Source organism: Ranitomeya variabilis, chromosome 1, assembly GCF_051348905.1.
Source record: "Ranitomeya variabilis isolate aRanVar5 chromosome 1, aRanVar5.hap1, whole genome shotgun sequence".
NCBI classification, from domain to species: Eukaryota; Metazoa; Chordata; class Amphibia; order Anura; family Dendrobatidae; genus Ranitomeya; species Ranitomeya variabilis.
The window spans coordinates 317,043,728-317,063,466 of record NC_135232.1 but is presented as its reverse complement, the minus strand read 5'-3'; the positions used below and the strand labels follow the sequence as shown (position 1 = coordinate 317,063,466).

Sequence of the window (19,739 nt, the reverse complement as noted above, 5' to 3'; positions counted from 1 at the left end):
TGCTTAGGCTCCAACAAAATTTCAAGGGGTACGGTCTCCTGATCCACAGGCCCAGAGATTAAAGGTGACCCATCCACTGTTTCCATGGTAATTGGAGAGGCTCTTTCCTGAATTTTAATACCATGTTCCTTGGCAAATGCGATATCCATGAAATTGCCACCTGCACCAGAGTCAATCATAGCTGAACTGGAAATCCACTGTCCTGAACACAGGATCTTAATAGGGAGAGAACAGTGAGAGTTCTTTTCCTTCAGCTCCTTGGGGGGTGAAGTGATAGAAAGTGAATGGAATACAGCGTTTAAAGGCAGGCTACATTCAGAGATGTCAGATTCATCACCACAGTTGTCATACTCCCCTATTGCTGCTAGCACCTTGTTAGGTCGTCTAGGACACTTAGGACAATTGATCAAGAAGTGGTCAGACTGGCCACAGTAGAAACATAGACTTTCACGCAGGCGATGCTCCCGGTGCTCATTGATCTCGCGCCTCTGAACTGAATCAATCTGCATGGGCACCTCCTGCACCTCCCAAGAGGTTCTACCTGCAGGCTCTTTGGAAGGAAGGGAAAAGTTAGAAACACGGTTATATGCAGCAAATTTCTCCTGCCTACGCTCAGTAAGGCGAATGTCTATGCGCACACAATGCTGTATAAATGTCTCTAGCTCTTGTGGCAACTCAGAGCGGGCTAGTTCATCTTTTACAATACTAGACAGACCCCTTTTAAAAATAGGCAATTGTGCATAACTGTCCCAATTGGTATCTACCGCCAATCTCCTGAATTCAGTGGCATACTCAATAACAGAACGTTTAGCCTGGCGTAAAGACAACAAAGCAGATTCAGTGGTTGCACGGCGATTAGGGTAATCAAATATTAATGCCATAGCGGCCAAGAAATCATCCAAGTCATTTAACCGTGGGTCACGAGACTCAATCATCGGATTCGCCCAGGCGAGCGTGAGGTCAGTAGCATTATTACACACAATACTTTGGATCTATCAGTAGGAAAACGGTCAGCATGCACATCAAAATATAGCATACATTGATTCACAAAGCCACGAAATTTGTCGTGATCACCATTAAATCTGAATGGGGGCAACTTAGGTGGGCCAGCTGGTGGCTGTTGCCCAGAGGGTAAATTCACTTGTGCAGCTATTTGTGTGCTTATGTCCTGAAAAGCCCGTCCATACTGGGACTCTATGCCAGCAAGTTTGTTTTCCTGGGCTGCCATGCGGTTGCTCAAGTCCTGCAAAGTTTGACCAAACACTTGTTGATTGTGTTCAAAGCTTCCAAACTTCTTTTGCAGACCTTCCACATCTTTCTGCAGTGATCTAATTATGGAAAACACCTGCTCTAATTTGCTTTCTGCAGTCATTGTTCCAGCAGTCTCCTTTTCTTTTTTTAGGCTAGAGTATCCTGTAATAGTTATAGGGGATAACTCAGGAGACTCTTTGTGTGGAACAAAACAACTACAGGACACAGTTTTATAAGTGGTAAAGTCTATATTATCACATGGTGATTCAAACAGGTGCAGAGAGAAACTCAAGTCCACAACACTTGGTGCAAATAATAAACGCAGCTTAGCAGTCTATAGGAAACTTCAGAGGAAAATGCAATCAAGCAGAAAGTCTATGAAGCAGTTATTCTTGAGGATACTTGACACAAATAAATCCTTGTCTTAGTCCAGGCACAGATAGATATGCTTATTAAGCAGTTTAAATCATATCTTAGCTCAACCAGAGAGGCCTGGTTAATAGTCTCAGGTTATTGCAAAGCAGCAACAGCTTACATGACCAGCAAATGCAGATGGAAGTAAACACAAACAGCAGATGAAGGATGATTACTGGAAACTTGTGTATGCAGCAGGAACTCAGAGCAGAGAAGCAGGATCACCACACAGGTTCACAGGAGCAGGTGTATAGCCAGGTAGTAATCAGAGGTCAGGAGCTGGATGCAAGGCAGAATACTCTAACACAGACTGAAGGCTGGGGTTGAGTTTTATAGCAGGAGACAAAGTGCACGAGACCAAAGACGCCATCTTGGAAAAGGGCAGTAATGCACAAAAGGTAAAAAATGTTCAGAGTCCTGACATAGGGTGAGCTAGGGCACCCCTTTGTGGTAGGAACAGGGAAGGAGCCCCTGGTCCCGGGTCACCAGACAGCTGAGTCGTGACACCATGTCTTTTATAGGGAGCATGAAGGAGAGATGTGTTGGCCTGGCTAAGCCAGGAAGGAGTCTGGTGTCAACAGGTTGAACGGAGTATGGGTAAGGCCCTGTAATGCATTCTATGCATATGGGTAGGGGCGGGAGGTCTTTGCATTTAGTTTAGGCATTGTTGCATGGAGTGTGATGTTTACCAAGTAAGTGCTAAACTAGGATACAATTGGCCCAATCGAGTGACAGGCCAACACTTTGGTCACCAGCAGTGTCCACTGGTCCAGTGTGGTGAGATGAGAGTTACTAGGGAACTGTTGAATTGGAGCAGTGGAAAAGAGGTCAGTTTGTGTAACACAGAGACCTGTAAGGACCTATAGGAGTAGTAAACTTTATGCCAAGGAAGGCTTTAGATGGGTTTGGTAGTGAGATCAAGAAAATCCAGTAGAGAATATAGCAGTTAACTGTTGGCCCTGTAATACTTTCATTCTGCCTAAATTGCATTGGACAGTGTGCTGTAGACAGTGGAAGAATTGCCCATCTCAAGCCATTAGGAGAGACAGGGTATCTAAGTGGAAGGCTCCAATCCAAAAAGCAGAACTCAGCAATTCGTTAAAATTAATCTTTATTACAAAATTGCAGACATATACAAAAACCAATGGGTTAGGGACATAGTTCAACTATGAGACAGCTGTTTCATATGATCACTATACTTTCTACTTGTGTCCAGTGGTGGAATGTTTTACACTACACCACATTATTATTTGCTTCCCTGGGGCAGTGAAATGATAACGTCTTCTACCCTAGGTTACCAGAAATGCTAAGATGAATATCTGTATCTGGAGGTTAATGTCTCCATCTCTGGTGATCTAAGGCCGGAAATTGATTTTCAGTATTAAAGGATTATTTAAAAAAAGGAGTATTGTTGTATTCCTGCTGTCCTTTGTTTTACCTCTCCCAACAAGGTCCAGCTTTGGGCTTGGAGCAAAAGGGATTAGACTAGAATGGACAGAGATCTCCCCCCTTCTTAAAAAGACTGCCATCCAGGGTCCCTCATCTATCATAGACTTCTCCTCATGTCACCCCTTCTCGCAGAGTGCTTCTTATATCTTAGTCCTCAGCTCCATTACAGACTGCGCCCATGGTTTCCCACCGTGCTCACATATACGGCACCCTATGCTTCTCTCCGTTACACAGACGTCTAATGCCCTAATGTCTTATTTTAAAGGCTACTCCTATAGTCCCTCATATCCCTTTTAAAGACTATTCCCATGGTACCCCTCTCTCAAGGATCGCTCCTCAGTTGCACAGACCTCTGCTGATGTCCTTTCTGCTACACAAGCTACACCCCATGCCCACCTTTGTTACACAGACTGCCACCTCTGCCCACAAATTCTTCCATCATGCCAACCACTTGCAGACTACTCCCCTTGCCCATTTCACATATACTGCTTCCCACACAGTTCTGGTTTTATTAGGTACATAGATACATACACTTTGCACATTGACTTTTCATGATTCCTATCATTTATACAACAAATAATTGATTGTTAAATGTTTTAGGTTTATTTGATATACAGAAAATAGAAATGTTTTTGTTAGCACAAAGCAAAATGAGCTTCGTAGCTGGAGGGGGGAATTTATTGTCGTGGGAGTGTCACATCTTCAATTTAAGAGAACTTGACAGTGGTCTAGCAGCAATCTGAATGTATGCAGAGTTATGTAAACCCAAACATTTATATAATGTGCCCTGTCTTATGATGCCTCATTTATAAGATACTGTCAGTTCACTACACACACCCATGCAATAGACAATGTAACACTGCTCCTGTCCTGACATGATTGGAAACTTGGAACAAAGCCCATTATTGTGATGCAAGGAAGTTATATTTGAGGAAATGATGAGCACAGGATATAGGGCAGGAGCTCTTCACTTACATATTGGATATCATACCTGCAACTTCTAAGCCGTGAGTAAAAGACATGTAGACCTTGTGACAGACACTGGTAGTGGCGATGCTGGTCTATACTATACTCTACCTATTAATCTCATTCAATTAAGGTTGAAACGCTATGATGAGCACTTTCTCCTCCTCCTTTTGTTCATCTTCAATAGCTTCCTTATAGTCAGTGTCCTACAGTTGCTCAATCTTGTACTTTACCTTGTTGGCTCTACTCATATAGCGTGACCAATTGTTTTTCCATCCATTGTCAGGAGAGATTTTAACCAAGTCAGGTAAGCTATGACTCTTAGAAACTTATGCTTACTGATGATGTTGGAATTGTTTGCTGAACAGGGCAATTAATGAAAATTTGAGAATTTGCAACTACATGGAATGGACTTACGGATTAGACTGGACATAAATTGTGCTAAAGGTACCGTCACATTAAGCGACGCTGCAGCGATATAGACAACGAGCCGATCGCTGCAGCGTCGCTGTTTAGGTCGCTAGGAGACGTCAGACACCGGCAACAGCAGAACGATGCAGGAGCGATCCAGTGACGTACTTATCGTTCTCGCTGGTTGTTCGCTCCAGTTCGCTCCATGTAAAACATTGCCGATCTGACAACCAAATAAAGTTCTGGACTTCTAGCTCCGACCAGCGATATCACAGCAGGATCCAGATCGCTGCTGCGTGTCAAACACAACGAGATCGCTATCCAGGACGCTGCAACGTCAAGGATCGTTGTCGTTCTCGTTGGAAAGTTGTTTAGTGTGAAGGTACCTTTAGACTACTTTTACACTTTATTTTCTGACCAGTATTTAAACTCTTCTGGTAGAATTGAAAACTGGAGTTGTAAAGCTGTTAGCTTATATAAGTGGGCTCATCATCTGAAATTGCCTGAGATGTGATTCGAGTAAAATAGGATTTATTAAATATATTTAGTAATTCAAATATTTTTATAATTATGTGTGCAACATTATTAGCAAACTAAAGTGTCCAACTTTGCCAGAAGAATCTTTTTGAGAAGACCAAACCCACCTACAGATTTTTCTGTGACAGATTCCATTATTTTGCCTTTATATTGGCCTCTTTATTCAGAGCGTCATTCCCCTAGAAAACTATTTTCCACCGCAATTTTGGTTAGTGGACCTCAACAGTTTTTCTCTACATGGTCTTGCCACCCATCCTCTAAGTTTTTGCAGCTGTTTTCCAATGTAGTTCTCAAAATGTACTTCTTCATTGAAAGGAGAACGTTTCGGTTGTAATGTACGTTGCTTTTATGACACTTTTGAAATTCTGCCAACTTTTTAAAAAGTTGTTTGGACTGGTGTAATAACAGCAATAGGTGCCACATTTTTCTGCAAAATTTCATACAGTTTTACATTAGAATTTAGGGCCATGGTTTCAAAGCAGTTTACTTGTCAAATAAAGGACACACCATGCTCCACCAATGTACAGGTACTCTTAATCACCTTCTGATATGTGAAGAACATGTACAAAAGGCTCAAAGGCAGGACCTGCTGCATACCACCTGTTCATAAATACAGAATTTAAGTGGTTAGATCCATGGTGGGGCAATGTCTACCACCAAGATATGTAATAGTGGACCAACCGCTTTAGCCAAGAAATCATAGTAGATCATAATGATATCCTGATAACATGGACAAGGACAATAGAGGCAAATGTTTAAACATGTCATCTGTGTAAATTGTTATAAACCACAGAAATAAATCAGATCAGTGTATGCAGTGCATATACTTAATTATAGAGTTCACCAAGAGATTGCTAGTAGAGATTGCACAAGAAACACAAATACAGGAATGAAAATGGGTGTGAGAAACTCTATAAAAGTCCCTGTCTCCATGTTTCCATAGGGCTTGCCCATCATCTTATGTGGAGTCTTCATCAATAGTTGCCAAGTTGACATCAGCAGGATTAACAAGTCTCCCCACACCCTTCCAACGTGGATGAGGTGTGTGCTACACTCCCCTGTACAGCAAAGACGTCTGCTGATGTAAGGTTTGCTTGGTAGAAAGTTGTCCAAGTCATCGAGGATGAGTGGTTGCAGTTGTCTGCGTCCAGAGACTGATTCAGAGGATGAGGTGAGTGATATTGTCTCTACAGTCTTCACTTTCACAAATGACTTATTGTTTCAGAAGGATTAACAGTTGTATTAATTCAGCAATCCGCTTACATAAGCATACTTGTAGAATTACTTGGCATGTGAGCAGTGCACGCAGCAGCAAGTCAACGCCTTGTGAGATTGTATACTTACCTGTGACTGAAAGCAAAATCCAATGTCCTCACATCTCTACCTTGTATGAAGTGTGATATGATGTTTTTCAGGCTGCCTATAAAAAACTGGATCGGCCTTCTGCTATTCTGTTAGGCCCACGGGTGAAATACCTAATAATGATTTGATTATAATGTCCTCCCAACAAATTTGTGAACAGCAACTATAACCAGTGAATGTGTACAAAAGAATGCCAGAGACCCATATGTCTCACATAATATAAGTTATGGCGATCAAATCTGAAACCTTTTGAGTTGCTGAATAAATGTACTTTGAACTGGAGACCAAGGGCGGACACTGACAGGCCCCTGTGCAAGAAATTTATCTGGGCCCCCTTCCCTGCCCAAAACGCCGCTTGTGATGAGGGTAATCTGGCAATGGACCCCCGAAGCCTCAGGCTACTAGCAACAGGTCAGATTGCCCTCATCATTACTGCTCTATATGCTGTGTGTATATTATATACAGTGTATTGTATATATATCTATAATATAACGCTGGGAGCATCACTCTGTCCGTCCCCTTTATAGACTGCGCAAACGCCTGCGCAGTCTGGACCCCACAGAGTGACACAGCCCAGGAGATCGCAGTATGCGTAAGCACTGAATGCATACCGCGATTTCCAGCGGGACGTGCCAAGAGGGTGAGTATGCTATATTCACCTGTCGCCATTCCACTGCTGCACGCCGCTCTGTCTTCTGCGTCCTTTTCACGTGACGTTCAGGTCAGAGGGTGCGATGACGTGCTTAGTGTGCGTCGCCCTCTGCTTGAACAGTCACAGCCAGAGGACCCGGAAGAAGGAGCGGCGTCCAGCGGTGGAACGGGGACAGGTGAATATAGCAAGTGCCGGGGGCCTGAGCCAGCGGCGACTCCGGGACCTGACCCCCATAGCGCGCCAGTGTCCCCGCCTGCTCAGGCCCCCGGCACTCGGCACTCAGCGACGATAGGTGAGTATGTCATTTTTATTTTTTTTTATTGCAGCAGCCTACAGAGAATATTATACTGTACTATGGAGCATCTTATGGGGGCCATCAACCTTTATGGAGCAGCGTACGGGGCATATGGATGGGAGCAGCACATGACAGAATAGGGCACAGGATGGGAGCAGCACATCACAGAATGGAGGCGCAGGATGAGAGCAGCACATGACAGTATGGGGCGCAGGATGGGAGCAGCACATTACAGAATGGGGGTGCAGGATGGGAGCAGCACATTACAGAATGGGGGCACAGGATGGGAGCAGCACATGACAGAACGGGGCGCAGGATGGGAGCAGCACATGACAGAACGGGGGCGCAGGATGAGAGCAGCACATGACAGCATGGAGGCGCAGGATGGGAGCAGCACATGACAGGATGGGGGTGCAGGATGCGAGCACCACATGACAGGATTGGGGCGCATGATGGGAGCACATGACAGGATGGGGGCTCAGGAAGAAAGTAGCACATGACAGGATGAGGGCGCAGGATGGGAGCACCACATGATAGGATTGGGGTGCAGGATGGGAGCACATGACAGGATGAGGGCTCAGGAAGAGAGTAGCACATGACAGGATGGGGCGCAGGATGGGAGCAGTACATGACAGGATGGGGGCGTAGGATGGGAGAAGCACATACCAGAATGGGAGCACAGGATGGGAGCACCACATGACAGAATGGGAGCACAGGATGGGAGCACCACATGACAGGATTGGGGTGCAGGATGGGAGCACATGACAGGATGAGGGCTCAGGAAGAGAGTAGCACATGACAAGATGGAGGCGCAAAAACAGGATGAGGGCACAGGATGGGGGCGCAAGATGGTAGCAGCACATGAAAAGATTAGGGCGCAGGATGGAAGCAGTACATTCCAGGATGGAGACCATATACCAATATAAATGCTTGCCATCCATGCGTAGAACGGGTTCAATAGCTAGTATATATACTCTATATCAGGGATAACTTCATCATTTGGTGACTAACACTTTAAAGAGCCAAAAACAAATGTGTTCACACACACCGTACATACATTCACACATATACAGTACATACATGAACAAACAGATACACACAGATACCGTACATACATACACACATATACACACACATATACCATACGTACATACACACAGATACACATACATATACCATACATACACACAGATACGCCCACATATACCGTACATAAACACACATATACAGTACATACACACACTCAGATACACACATATATCGTACATACAGTATACACACACATATATACCATACATACAGTGCCTACAAGTAGTATTCAACCCCCTGCAGATTTAGCAGGTTTACACATTTGGAATTAACTTGGCATTGTGACATTTGGACTGTAGATCAGCCTGGAAGTGTGAAATGCACTGCAGCAAAAAAGAATGTTATTTCTTTGTTTATTTTTTTTTTAAATTGTGAAAAGTCTTTTCAGAGGGTCATTTATTATTCAACCCCTCAACCCACCAGAATTATGTTTTGCTCCCCTAAAGTATTAAGAAGTAGTTCAGGCACAAAGAACAATGAGCTTCACATGTTTGGATTAATTATCTCTTTTTCCAGCCTTTTTCTGACTATTTAAGACCCTCCCCAAACTTGTGAACAGCACTCAAACATGGTCAACATGGGAAAGACAAAGGAGCATTCCAAGGCCATCAGAGACAAGATCGTGGAGGGTCACAAGGCTGGCAAGGGGTACAAAACCCTTTCCAAGGAGTTGGGCCTACCTGTCTCCACTGTTGGGCGCATCATCCGGAAGTGGAAGGCTTATGGAACTACTGTTAGCCTTCCACGGCCTGGACAGCCTTTGAAAGTTTCCTCCTGTGCCGAGGCCAGGCTTGTCCGAAGAGTCAAGGCTAACCCAAGGACAACAAGGAAGGAGCTCCGGGAAGATCTCATGGCAGTGGGGACATTGGTTTCAGTCAATACCATAAGTAACATACTCCACCGCAATGGTCTCCGTTCCAGACAAGCCCGTAAGGTACCTTTACTTTCAAAGCGTCATGTCAAGGCTCGTCTACAGTTTGCTCATGATCACTTGGAGGACTCTGAGACTGACTGGTTCAAGGTTCTCTGGTCTGATGAGACCAAGATCAAGATCTTTGGTGCCAACCACACACGTGACGTTTGGAGACTGGATGGCACTGCATACGACCCCAAGAATACCATCCCTACAGTCAAGCATGGTGGTGGGAGCATCATGCTGTGGGGCTGTTTCTCAGCCAAGGGGCCTGGCCATCTGGTCCGCATCCATGGGAAGATGGATAGCACGGCCTACCTGGAGATTTTGGCCAAGAACCTCCGCTCCTCCATCAAGGATCTTAAGATGGGTCGTCATTTCATCTTCCAACAAGACAACGACCCAAAGCACACAGCCAAGAAAACCAAGGCCTGGTTCAAGAGGCAAAAAAACAAGGTGTTGCAGTGGCCTAGTCAGTCTCCTGACCTTAACCCAATTGAAAACTTGTGGAAGGAGCTCAAGATTAAAGTCCACATGAGACACCCAAAGAACCTAGATAACTTGGAGAACATCTGCATGGAGGAGTGGGCCAAGATAACTCCAGAGACCTGTGCCGGCCTGATCAGGTCTTATAAAAGACGATTATTAGCTGTAATTGCAAACAAAGGTTATTCCACAAAATATTAAACCTAGGGGTTGAATAATAATTGACCCACACTTTTATGTTTAAAATTTATAAAAATTTAACTGAGCAACAAAACATTTTGGTTTCTAAGATTTATGCATCTGTTAATAAATCCTGCTCTTGTTTGAAGTTTGAAGGCTCTAACTTATTTGCATCTTATTAAACCTGCTAAATCTGCAGGGGGTTGAATACTACTTGTAGGCACTGTACACAGACAGATACACACACATACCGCATATACACACACACAGATACACACATATACCGTACGAACATACACACACATATGCAGTGCCTTGCGAAAGTATTCAGCCCCCTGGAACTTTTCAAACTTTTCCCACATATCATGCTTCAAACATAAAGATACCAAATGTAAATTTTTGGTGAAGAATAAACAACAAGTGGAACACAATTGTGAAGTTGAACGAAATTTATTGCTTATTTTAAATTTTTGTGGAAATTCAAAAACCGAAAAGTGGGGCCTGCAATATTATTCGGCCCCTTTACTTTCAGTGCTGCAAACTCACTCCAGAAGTTCATTGTGGATCTCTGAAAGATCCAATGTTGTCCTAAATGCCTAATGATGATAAATATAATCCACCCGTGTGTAATCAAGTCTCTGTATAAATGCACCTGCTCTGTGATAGTCTCAGGGTTCTGTTTGAAGTACAGAAAGCATCATGAAGACCAAGGAATACAACAGGCAGGTCCGTGATACTGTTGTGGAGAAGTTTAAAGCCGGATTTGGATACAATATGATTTCCAAAACTTTAAACATCCCAAGGAGCACTGTGCAAGCGATCATATTGAAATGGAAGGAGTATCATACCACTGCAAATCTACCAAGACCCAGCCGTCCCTCTAAACTTTCATCTCAAGCAAGGAGAAGACTGGTCAGAGATTCACAAAACTTGTAAGCTAGCAACTAAAGTCCCCCAACACAGCGTAAAGAATCAATAATGTCTTTATTGAAAATACAAATTTTAAAATGTTTTAAGGAGATAAGAGCAAACTGAAAAAACAGGATGGAAAGAAACATACATTGGACGGGACATATGATGACAGTATCCTGGGTATAAATATACCAAGTGTATTATATCCAAGATAAAGAATTTAATATCATCCGCTTGAGGCACAGTTCAATATTGCATATAGGTAAATACAGAGTAAAGTGCATGGTGCTCATAACCAAAAGAGTCTCAAGACAGATATAAAATACTTAATACATCACACACGTATCTGGGAGTTCCTCTCTCCCTGATTGGCCTCAGGAAAAAAAAGTGTAATAAAGTATAAGGGTATGTGCACACGTCAGGATTTCTTGCAGAAATTTCCTGAAGAAAAACGGAAATTTTCTGCAAGAAATCCGCATTTTCTTTTTTGCGTTTTTTTCCCTTTTTTTTGCGTTTTTTTTAGCATTTTGCAAGCGAAATTAGCTTGCAGAATGCTAAAGTTTTCCAAGCGATCTGTAGCATCGCTTGGAAAACTGACTGACAGGTTGGTCACACTTGTCAAACATACTGTTTGACAAGTGTGACCAACTTTTTACTATAGATGCTGCTTATGCAGCATCAATAGTAAAAAGATATCATGTTAAAAATAATAAAAATGGTTATACTCACCCTCTGCAGACAGCCGATCTCCTCAGCGGCGTCCGTTCCTATAGATGGTGTGTGTGTGCAGGACCTTCGATGATGTCGCGGTCACGTGACCGCGACGTCATCGCGGTCATGTGACCGCGACGTCATCGCAGGTCCTTCACACACACCATCTATAGGAACGGAAGCGGCAGCATGCACCGATGAGAGGCGGGAAGACTCCGGGGGCCATCGAAGGTGAGTATATGACTATTTTTTTAATTTTAATTCTTTTTTTTTTTTTTACCAATTATATGGTGCCCAGTCCGTGGAGAAGAGTCTCCTCTCCTCCACCCTGGGTACCAACCGCACATGATCTGCTTACTTCTCGCATGGTGTGCACAGCCACATGCGGAAAGTAAGCAGATCAATGCACTCCTGGGTGTGCGAAATCTCCGCAATTCCACAAATTTAATGAACATGATGCTTTTTTTTCCGCGATGTGATTTTTTTGCGGAAAAAAATGCAACATTTGCACAAGAAATGCAGAATACACTTAAAATAATGGGAGGCATATGTAAGCGTGTTTTTTGCGTTTTTTTTTCGCTTTTTTATAGCGAAAAAACGCAAAAAAAACCAAAAAAATACTGAACGTGTGCACATGGCCTAAAGTGCATAATCCCCTAAAGGCAATCAAGGACAGTGTCATGCATATCAAAGATCAAGGGAACTAATTAGAGCAGCAAAAGTAAAAACCACAGATAAATATAAATACCCAGAGTTCAGTTCCGTCCAGCGTACCCCTTGACGCGTGTTTCGATGGCAGTCTTCCTCAGAACGGGTGCATACTGTACACAATACTTTACCCAAAACGTCCCATGTAAATAAAACAACACGCAATTTTTTAACCAAACTTTTTTAATGCATGGAGGTCGGTCACAGCCAAAAAAGACGTGCTTAGCACATGGGTACCATAACTCTCAAATAAGGCATGATTGGCCAGTTAAACAGGTACAAATCATTATGCAACAGCAGAACTCCTGGTGTAAGTCAGACTTCGGGCAGGAAAAAGCATCATGGTATAACCATTGACCGCAGCTGTGACTTAAACAAAACCAACAATAACAACTAAAACACACTGTACAGATGAAAAAGGGGAGGGAGGGTGGACAGGACAACCTCCGGGTCCCATGGCTGTGAGCAGAGAGACAGGAAGAGGCAGGGTCTGCATTTATAAAGAGGGGAACAAGGGTGGAGAAAACAGACCATTGGGTGAAAAACCAGGAGGAGACGAGAAAGACCATGGGACACTAAGACCTTAACCACTTAAACAGGGCACAGCAGTCAGGGGGCATGCAATATAAGATTGATGTGCCCTTCATAACCACATCGCTATAGAAACCCCTCACACATAGACATTAAAACTAGTGATGAGCGAGTGTACTCGTTACTCGAGATTTCCAGAGCACGCTCGGGTGTCCTCATAGTATTTTTTAGTGCTTGGAGATTTAGTTTTCATCGCGCAGCTGAATGATTTACATCTGTTAGCCAGCATAAGTACATGTGGGGATTCCCTAGCAACCAGGCAACCCCCACATGTACTTATGCTGGCTAACAGATGTAAATCATACAGCTGCGGCAAGAAAAACGAAATCTCCGAGCAATAAAAAATACTCGGAGACCCCCAAGCGTGCTCAGGAAAACCCGAGCAACGAGTACACTCGCTCATCACTAATTAATACACTTTCTGACTCTCTTCTACCATGCATCAGTTATTGATCTGGCTGTCCCTCCCATGCATAGCAGAAGGCAACGAATCAATAAAAAAAACCTTGGAACGCCAATCTCACAAAAAAGCTGCAGCAAACATTCAGTGTTGCAAAGTGGCACTGGAAGAAAATACACTCACATAATGACTTCACCGCCTTCAGATAAGCAATTTTCACATTCAAGTCAGCCCTCACCTCTGCTAAACAGGAATATAATACTTCACAAGTGTCATAACCCCAAACAGTTATTGAACGCTTTTAACTCCTTCCCTCATCCACTGTTGCCCCCTCAGACTCCTTCATTCCTGACTTTGCCTTTTATTTAAAAACAAAATCGATCACATCAGACAAAGCTTTAATGTTCTACCACCAAAACCTCTCTGCATCACAGACAAATGATCTTCCCCAATAACCTTCTTTTTCATCATCACTGAAAAACAGCTTCTCCAAATCACATCTCACAACTGGTGTGCATGACCCTATCCCATCTCATCTCCTCGACAACCTTTTCACCGTCTTGATTCCAGTCTTGACCTATTTCTTCAACTCATCATCAATCTCTGGTATCTTCCCATCCACTTTCAAACACACAACAATTGCGTCAACCCTGAAGAAGCCATCATTTGATCCAACCTTTATGTCCAGCTATCGCTCCATGTCACTCCATTCGACTCCAAACTCCTTGAACAGCATTTCCACATTGAATTTTTCTCCCATCTGTCATTCAACAAACTCTTCAACAACCTACAATCTGGCTTCGGTTCCCACCATTCCACTGAAATGGTGCTAACCCAAATTACCACCAAAATTAACAGATAGTATTCTTGATCTATGTTATGTGCATTTAATATGTATGTAACCCCTTTTTACATTTAAAGCATCCTAAAATTAAGGGTGCTTTAAAGGAAATCTGTCAGTAGGCTTTGGCTATGTAATCTGATAACAGCATGAGGTAGGGGCTAAAACATTCAACACTGTGCCGTTTATTAAACTGTGTGCTGTTTACTTACACTGAAGGTTTTACCACTAGGATATTATCATTGCCAAGTCTGAGATGCTCGTGACTGCTAGTCCTATTCCTCCTCCTCCTGGGATAAGCAGCTTACTGTCAATAGACCATGTGCATAAGGAGCCTAGTGTGGGTGGGGTTAGTTTTCCCAGGTCTGCTACATTCTTGTGTCAGAACTGTTGCCCCCAATAAGCTAAGTGATACATCATTGGAATCAGTGTCTCTTTTCCTACATCATGCTGCTCTCAGATGAGGTAGCAAAAGCTACTGCTAGACTCACTTTAAAAATACATATTATTAATAATAATAATAATAATAATAATAATAATCCTCTTGATAAGGAAAACTTGCATATTATGGATATCGGATAACTTCCAATTTTGGTACAATCCCTTTTTAGCTACATGGGATAAAACGAATGGCACGGATCTTTAAAATTTGTTAATCTGACAACTCTGTGTTCCCTTTGTAATAACTTAGACATGCTGTTGTTTGTCAATATTGTGGTGGATCAATACTATTGTATATTATTTCTGGTGCAGATCATTGTATATGTTTTTTTTTTCTACTAATAACTTCCTAAATTATCTACTCTATATCTTAAACTAAATATTGAAAGGTGAAATATACATTGAATTTAGTTCTTACAGCTGTCTCCAAAGTTTTTCACTGACGCAAATTTTGGTTTTCACAACGTTTGATGCTTCATTGTTATTATATCTTAGTTGGATGTTTTTATGGTTGCTGAGGTACAATTATAAGCAGTCCATAAGATTTCAAAGATGACACTTGCACAGGTCAGCCCTGGTCTCTGGACGCCGGGTATTCATCTTATAAGGTGCATTGACAGTGCGCTCTGCTTTGTTGCCAGCTCATTACTGCTGATCCAGAGAGAGTTCACTGTCTTTGTGCACATCCCACAGTGCACATCATGCAGGGACTAGCCCAGTCCCTGAAATGAAGGTCCCTGATGATGATTAATTTTAAGGGAGAGCAGAGGCTTTGACCGTGACCTCCGATGACACTTTGTTTGAGTATCCCAGCTTGCACTGGAATTCTCAAATGAAGTGTCTTCAAAAAAGAAAAGCAGTTGTATAGTGTAGTTAAGGAAGGATAGGGATTTTTTCATTAAAGTATCAAATATTTTAGATTATGGCATTAAATAGATAGGGATTCAGAATGAAAATTACTTTCTCTAAGTTTCCTTCACACTGTTTGGAAAATCAGGAAGAATGATTATCCAGAGAAGAAAAGGTGAGCACTACTATGAGTTCTGTCATGCCAATAGTAAAACATCCTTCTACCACTTGTGTGTGTTTTTTTTCTTTTTTTTGCCTAAAATTACTGCCATTCATATGTCAATCCTCAAAAAGCGAGAATGTAATGGGCCAGGGTGGCAGTCATACCGAGGGGCTTCTGTATTTCCTCACCCTGGCACTCCGCTACATAAACATCATGTCCAGTCTGAGTAATGTGTGTGCATTGCAGGGCCAGACTGGCCATCTGGCATTTCTGACAAATGTTAGAAGGGCCTGTCTGGTCATGGGCTGCCTTGTCTGCTACATTGTTAACAGAATCGATGTTCTCAAGATACCCATACTGTCAAGAGTTGTGATGGAGCACAAAGTTGCTGACTCCGTCACCCCAGCAGGCCACGGGTATCATTAGAAATATTGGTCTTGTAGAAAATCGTCCTTTCCTACATCCAGGGTAATATTAGTAATATATCCCATCTGGTTCATGGGGACAGGGACAACATGGGCCTGTGTGATTTCAAATGCCAGGTCTGAATTTCAGCCCCAGTCCGTACCTGGTGCATTGCCAGTCACTCACTTGTGAAATTGAGTTTTCCTCAGATTGCTGCATTCCAGAGTTCTTCAGCACCACACAATGAAGGTCCGAGTCCAAGTTCATTTTTAATAAAACCACTTTACTGAGCTTGTCCAGTTTTATCACAGACACGGCACCGTAATCTTCATACTTCAAGGACATTCCTTTCCCTGAACTGTTCCTGATCCTTCCTGCCATTTCTCGTTCCTCCGGTACTGCAGCTTTCTGAGTAGCCATGCTAGCTTCTTCCTGATGCTCCCCGCCCACTTTCCCCATTCTGGGCAAAACTAAAGAATGCCACTGCCAATCCTTGTCAGACCGTAGGTGTTGGACGTTCCGGGATTTAGCATTAAGCCCAGCAGCTCTCTCTCTCTCATATGGCTCTGATCCTTTCCACCTCGTGTCTCATACCACCCATAGGGCCTGGACTCTTAAGCTTCTCCTCACAGACTCGTTCCTCTCACAACTTGACAGCTCTGCTCAACTCTTCGAACTGATTACCTCAGGGAGACACCCTTCCCGCCAAAACCTGGCTAGCCCCCTTTCTCAACTGTCACTACTCTGGCTGAAACCAGTTCTGAACTTAACTCAATCTAATCTCCTACTCTACAGTGCCCCCAGTGTTCAAACTCCTAAATGACCCCTTATTAATACTTAACCTTACCCTATCCCTAACCCATAAATATATATATATATATATATCTTACTCAGTACCTATACATAAGCATGCTGTTTCACATGTTAGTACACAATAAAACAATATCACACAACACATCACTTAGCATGTGAAACGTACCCGCTTTATTAGGTGAGTGTGCAAAGGCATACAGGGCATAAGCTTGCCCTCAATACACCCCTTACAGGAGGACAAACAAAAATACAGAATTTCTGATAAATTTCAAATTGTCTCTTCAGAGAGGAAGAGGACTAGAACTCTAGTGCCACCTATTGGAAGTAGCAATCCTAACAGTCAATGTCGACCCTTTAATGAGCCTTGTCACATGACTTAGGATAAAAGCCAAACCAGAATCTCAATTTGCAGACACTGTTTCAGGTTACTGCCCCTTATCATTGGAGATCTGGTTTGGCTGAGAGAGAGGCGTGTGACCGGGATCCAAGAAGTATCGTTTCTCCTTGCGGAGAGTGACATGTTAAGATGAGGAGACTTAAAGCTGTTGCTACTTCCAACAATAGGTGGCACTAGAGTTCTAGTCCTCTTCCTCTCTGAAGAGACAATTTGCATATTTCCCAGAGGAGCATTGTGGCTTTAAGTCTCCTCATCTCAACATGCTTAACATGTCACTCTCCGCAAGGAGAAACTATGCTTCTTAGATCCTAATAAATTTCAAGCACTGATTAGACAAGAATTGGTTGTTATTAACCAGGATTTAGCCCAGAAGCTGATATCTAGCTGCCAGGGCAAAAGACAAAAGTCTTGAAAAATAAGGGTCAACGCATTAAATATTAAGCCTTTGCATAAGGATGATAAATTTGTCAATAACAGTGCATAAACGTATGAAATTCTTATAATTGTACTTCAGTAACCATAGAAACATCCAACCAAAAGCCCTAAAAACACTGAATCAGAACACTTTGTGAAAACGAAAATTTGTGTCAAACTTTTTTGACGACTACTATACTTATATTTTCCAACACTAATTGTTTAATGTTTTCTTACTAGTACAGGGAAAGTTCTGAGCAAGAGCCAAAGGAAGAAGTGGTCAAGAAGGTGGAAGGAGATGTGATCCTGACTGCCGCCGTTGCAGGTGCAGCATACAGAGCTCAGAACAATCGAGATCGCGAAAAGGAACGACAAAAAATAAGGGAGCGGGAAAAAAAACGGGAAAATGAAAGGCATAAAGAAAGAGAGAAAAGTATGGAGAGGGAAAAAGAGAGAAGAAGACAAAGAGAAAGACAGAGACAAGCAGAGAAACAAAGACAGAAACAGGCTGGCAAATATAGGCAGAAACAAGCAGAAAAACAGAGACATAAGAAAAAATAAATAGCCACATTTTGTCTGTAATCAAGTTCTATTTCTTGTGTATCCTTAAAAAAAATCAGAAAATCAATTAACCTTGGGGTATGTGTAACAACCCACTCTATAGGTGCCATTTCAATGTATGAAAAAATAAATGAACTATTTTATTTACAGGTAAGCGGACTCCGTCACCCCAAAAATGTACTTTAAATGGGCTATACAGTGCTGTAGGGGATTTAGCCCCTTTAACAACCCGTGGCATGGCCAAGAGTTTGGTGCACCGTTATGCCTCCTCATTTGCATACTGCGGCCCTTCCCCTACTTCTGATTGACAGTGCTCTCTTCCCAGTATTGCTCCATACTGTATAATTAGCCCCATAAATTGCTCCATTCAGAATCAGAATAAAGGACTCCATATAATGCATCATACAGAACAATGGACCTCATATAATGCTTCATACAGTATAATGGGCCCTATATAATGCTCCATACAGAATCAGAATAATGACCTCCATATTACATGTCCCCATATAATGCTCCATACAGAATGGGCCTCATATATATCTCCATACATTATGGGCCCCATATAATGCTCCATGCAGAATGGGCCCCATACAATGCTCTATACAGAATAATGTGCCCCATATGCTTTATACAGAATAATGTGCCCCATATAATGCTCCATACAGAATAATGGACCCCATATAATGCTCTATACATAATAATGGGCCCCATACAATGTTCCACCCATAATGAGCACCATATAATGCTCCAGACAGAATAATGGGCCCCATATAATGCTCTATACATAATAATGGGCCCCATATAATGATCCATACATAATAATGGACCCCATGTAATGCTCCATACATAAAGTGCCCCATATAATGCTCCATACATAATGGGCCCCATATAATGCTACATACAGTATAATGGTCCCCATATGTTGCTCCATACAGAATGGGCCCTATATATATATATATATATATATATATATATATATATATATATCCATATAGTCAGTACTCAGTACCCATAAAATAATATGCCATACAGAATGGGCCACATATAATGCTCCATACAGAATGGGCCCATATAATGCTCCATAAAGAATGGCCCCATATAGTGCTCTATACAGTATGGGTCCCATGTAATGCTCCTCACAGAATGATCCCCATATAATGCTCCATACAGAATGATCCCCAAATAACTCTCTAAACAACATGGGCACCATATAATGCTCCATACAGAATGGACCCCATATAAGGCTCCATACATTAAAAAATAATAATAAAATACTCACTTTTCCTCGCTGGCTGCAAGTCCTGTCTCTTCAGTGACAAGTACCTCTCTGCACTGCTCAGGCAGAGGTAGCGCTGTAGTGATGTCATCGCACCCTCTGCCCTGAGACATCACTGAGTCACAAAACGTGAAAGAGAAAGAACCTGCGGCCAGCCAGGCAAGTATTGCAAACAGTTTAAAGTACGGGGCCCATAGCGCACTGGTATCTCTGATGGCGAGTGCCCCCCACTTGCTTAGGGCCCCAACACAG

The 19,739-nt window shown here is 42.7% G+C and overlaps 1 protein-coding gene across 2 annotated transcripts; it reads left to right on the top strand.

Annotated features, from left to right (window-relative positions):
* The first annotated feature begins 3,952 nt into the window (after positions 1–3,952).
* On the top strand, positions 3,953–18,327 carry LOC143793962 (uncharacterized). Of its 2 annotated transcripts, none has more exons than XM_077280882.1 (3): positions 3,953–4,121; positions 5,972–6,199; positions 17,891–18,327. In XM_077280882.1, exons 2-3 carry the CDS (start codon positions 6,152–6,154, stop codon positions 18,209–18,211), a joined length of 369 nt encoding a protein of 122 aa, XP_077136997.1. In that variant the 5' UTR covers positions 3,953–4,121; positions 5,972–6,151; the 3' UTR covers positions 18,212–18,327. The 2 variants fall into 2 exon arrangements, with proteins under 2 accessions (XP_077136997.1, XP_077136998.1); XM_077280883.1 differs by lacking the exon at positions 3,953–4,121 and adding an exon at positions 4,195–4,387.
* The last annotated feature ends 1,412 nt before the right edge of the window (positions 18,328–19,739 follow it).

Excerpts from the sequence above, each read along its gene's own strand:
- LOC143793962 (XM_077280882.1), top strand. The coding sequence starts at position 6,152 with ATGAGTGGTTGCAGTTGTCTGCGTCCAGAGACTGATTCAGAGGATGAG. Across the intron at positions 6,200-17,890 it reads AGACTGATTCAGAGGATGAG|TACAGGGAAAGTTCTGAGCA; the intron begins GTGAGTGATATT and ends TTTTCTTACTAG.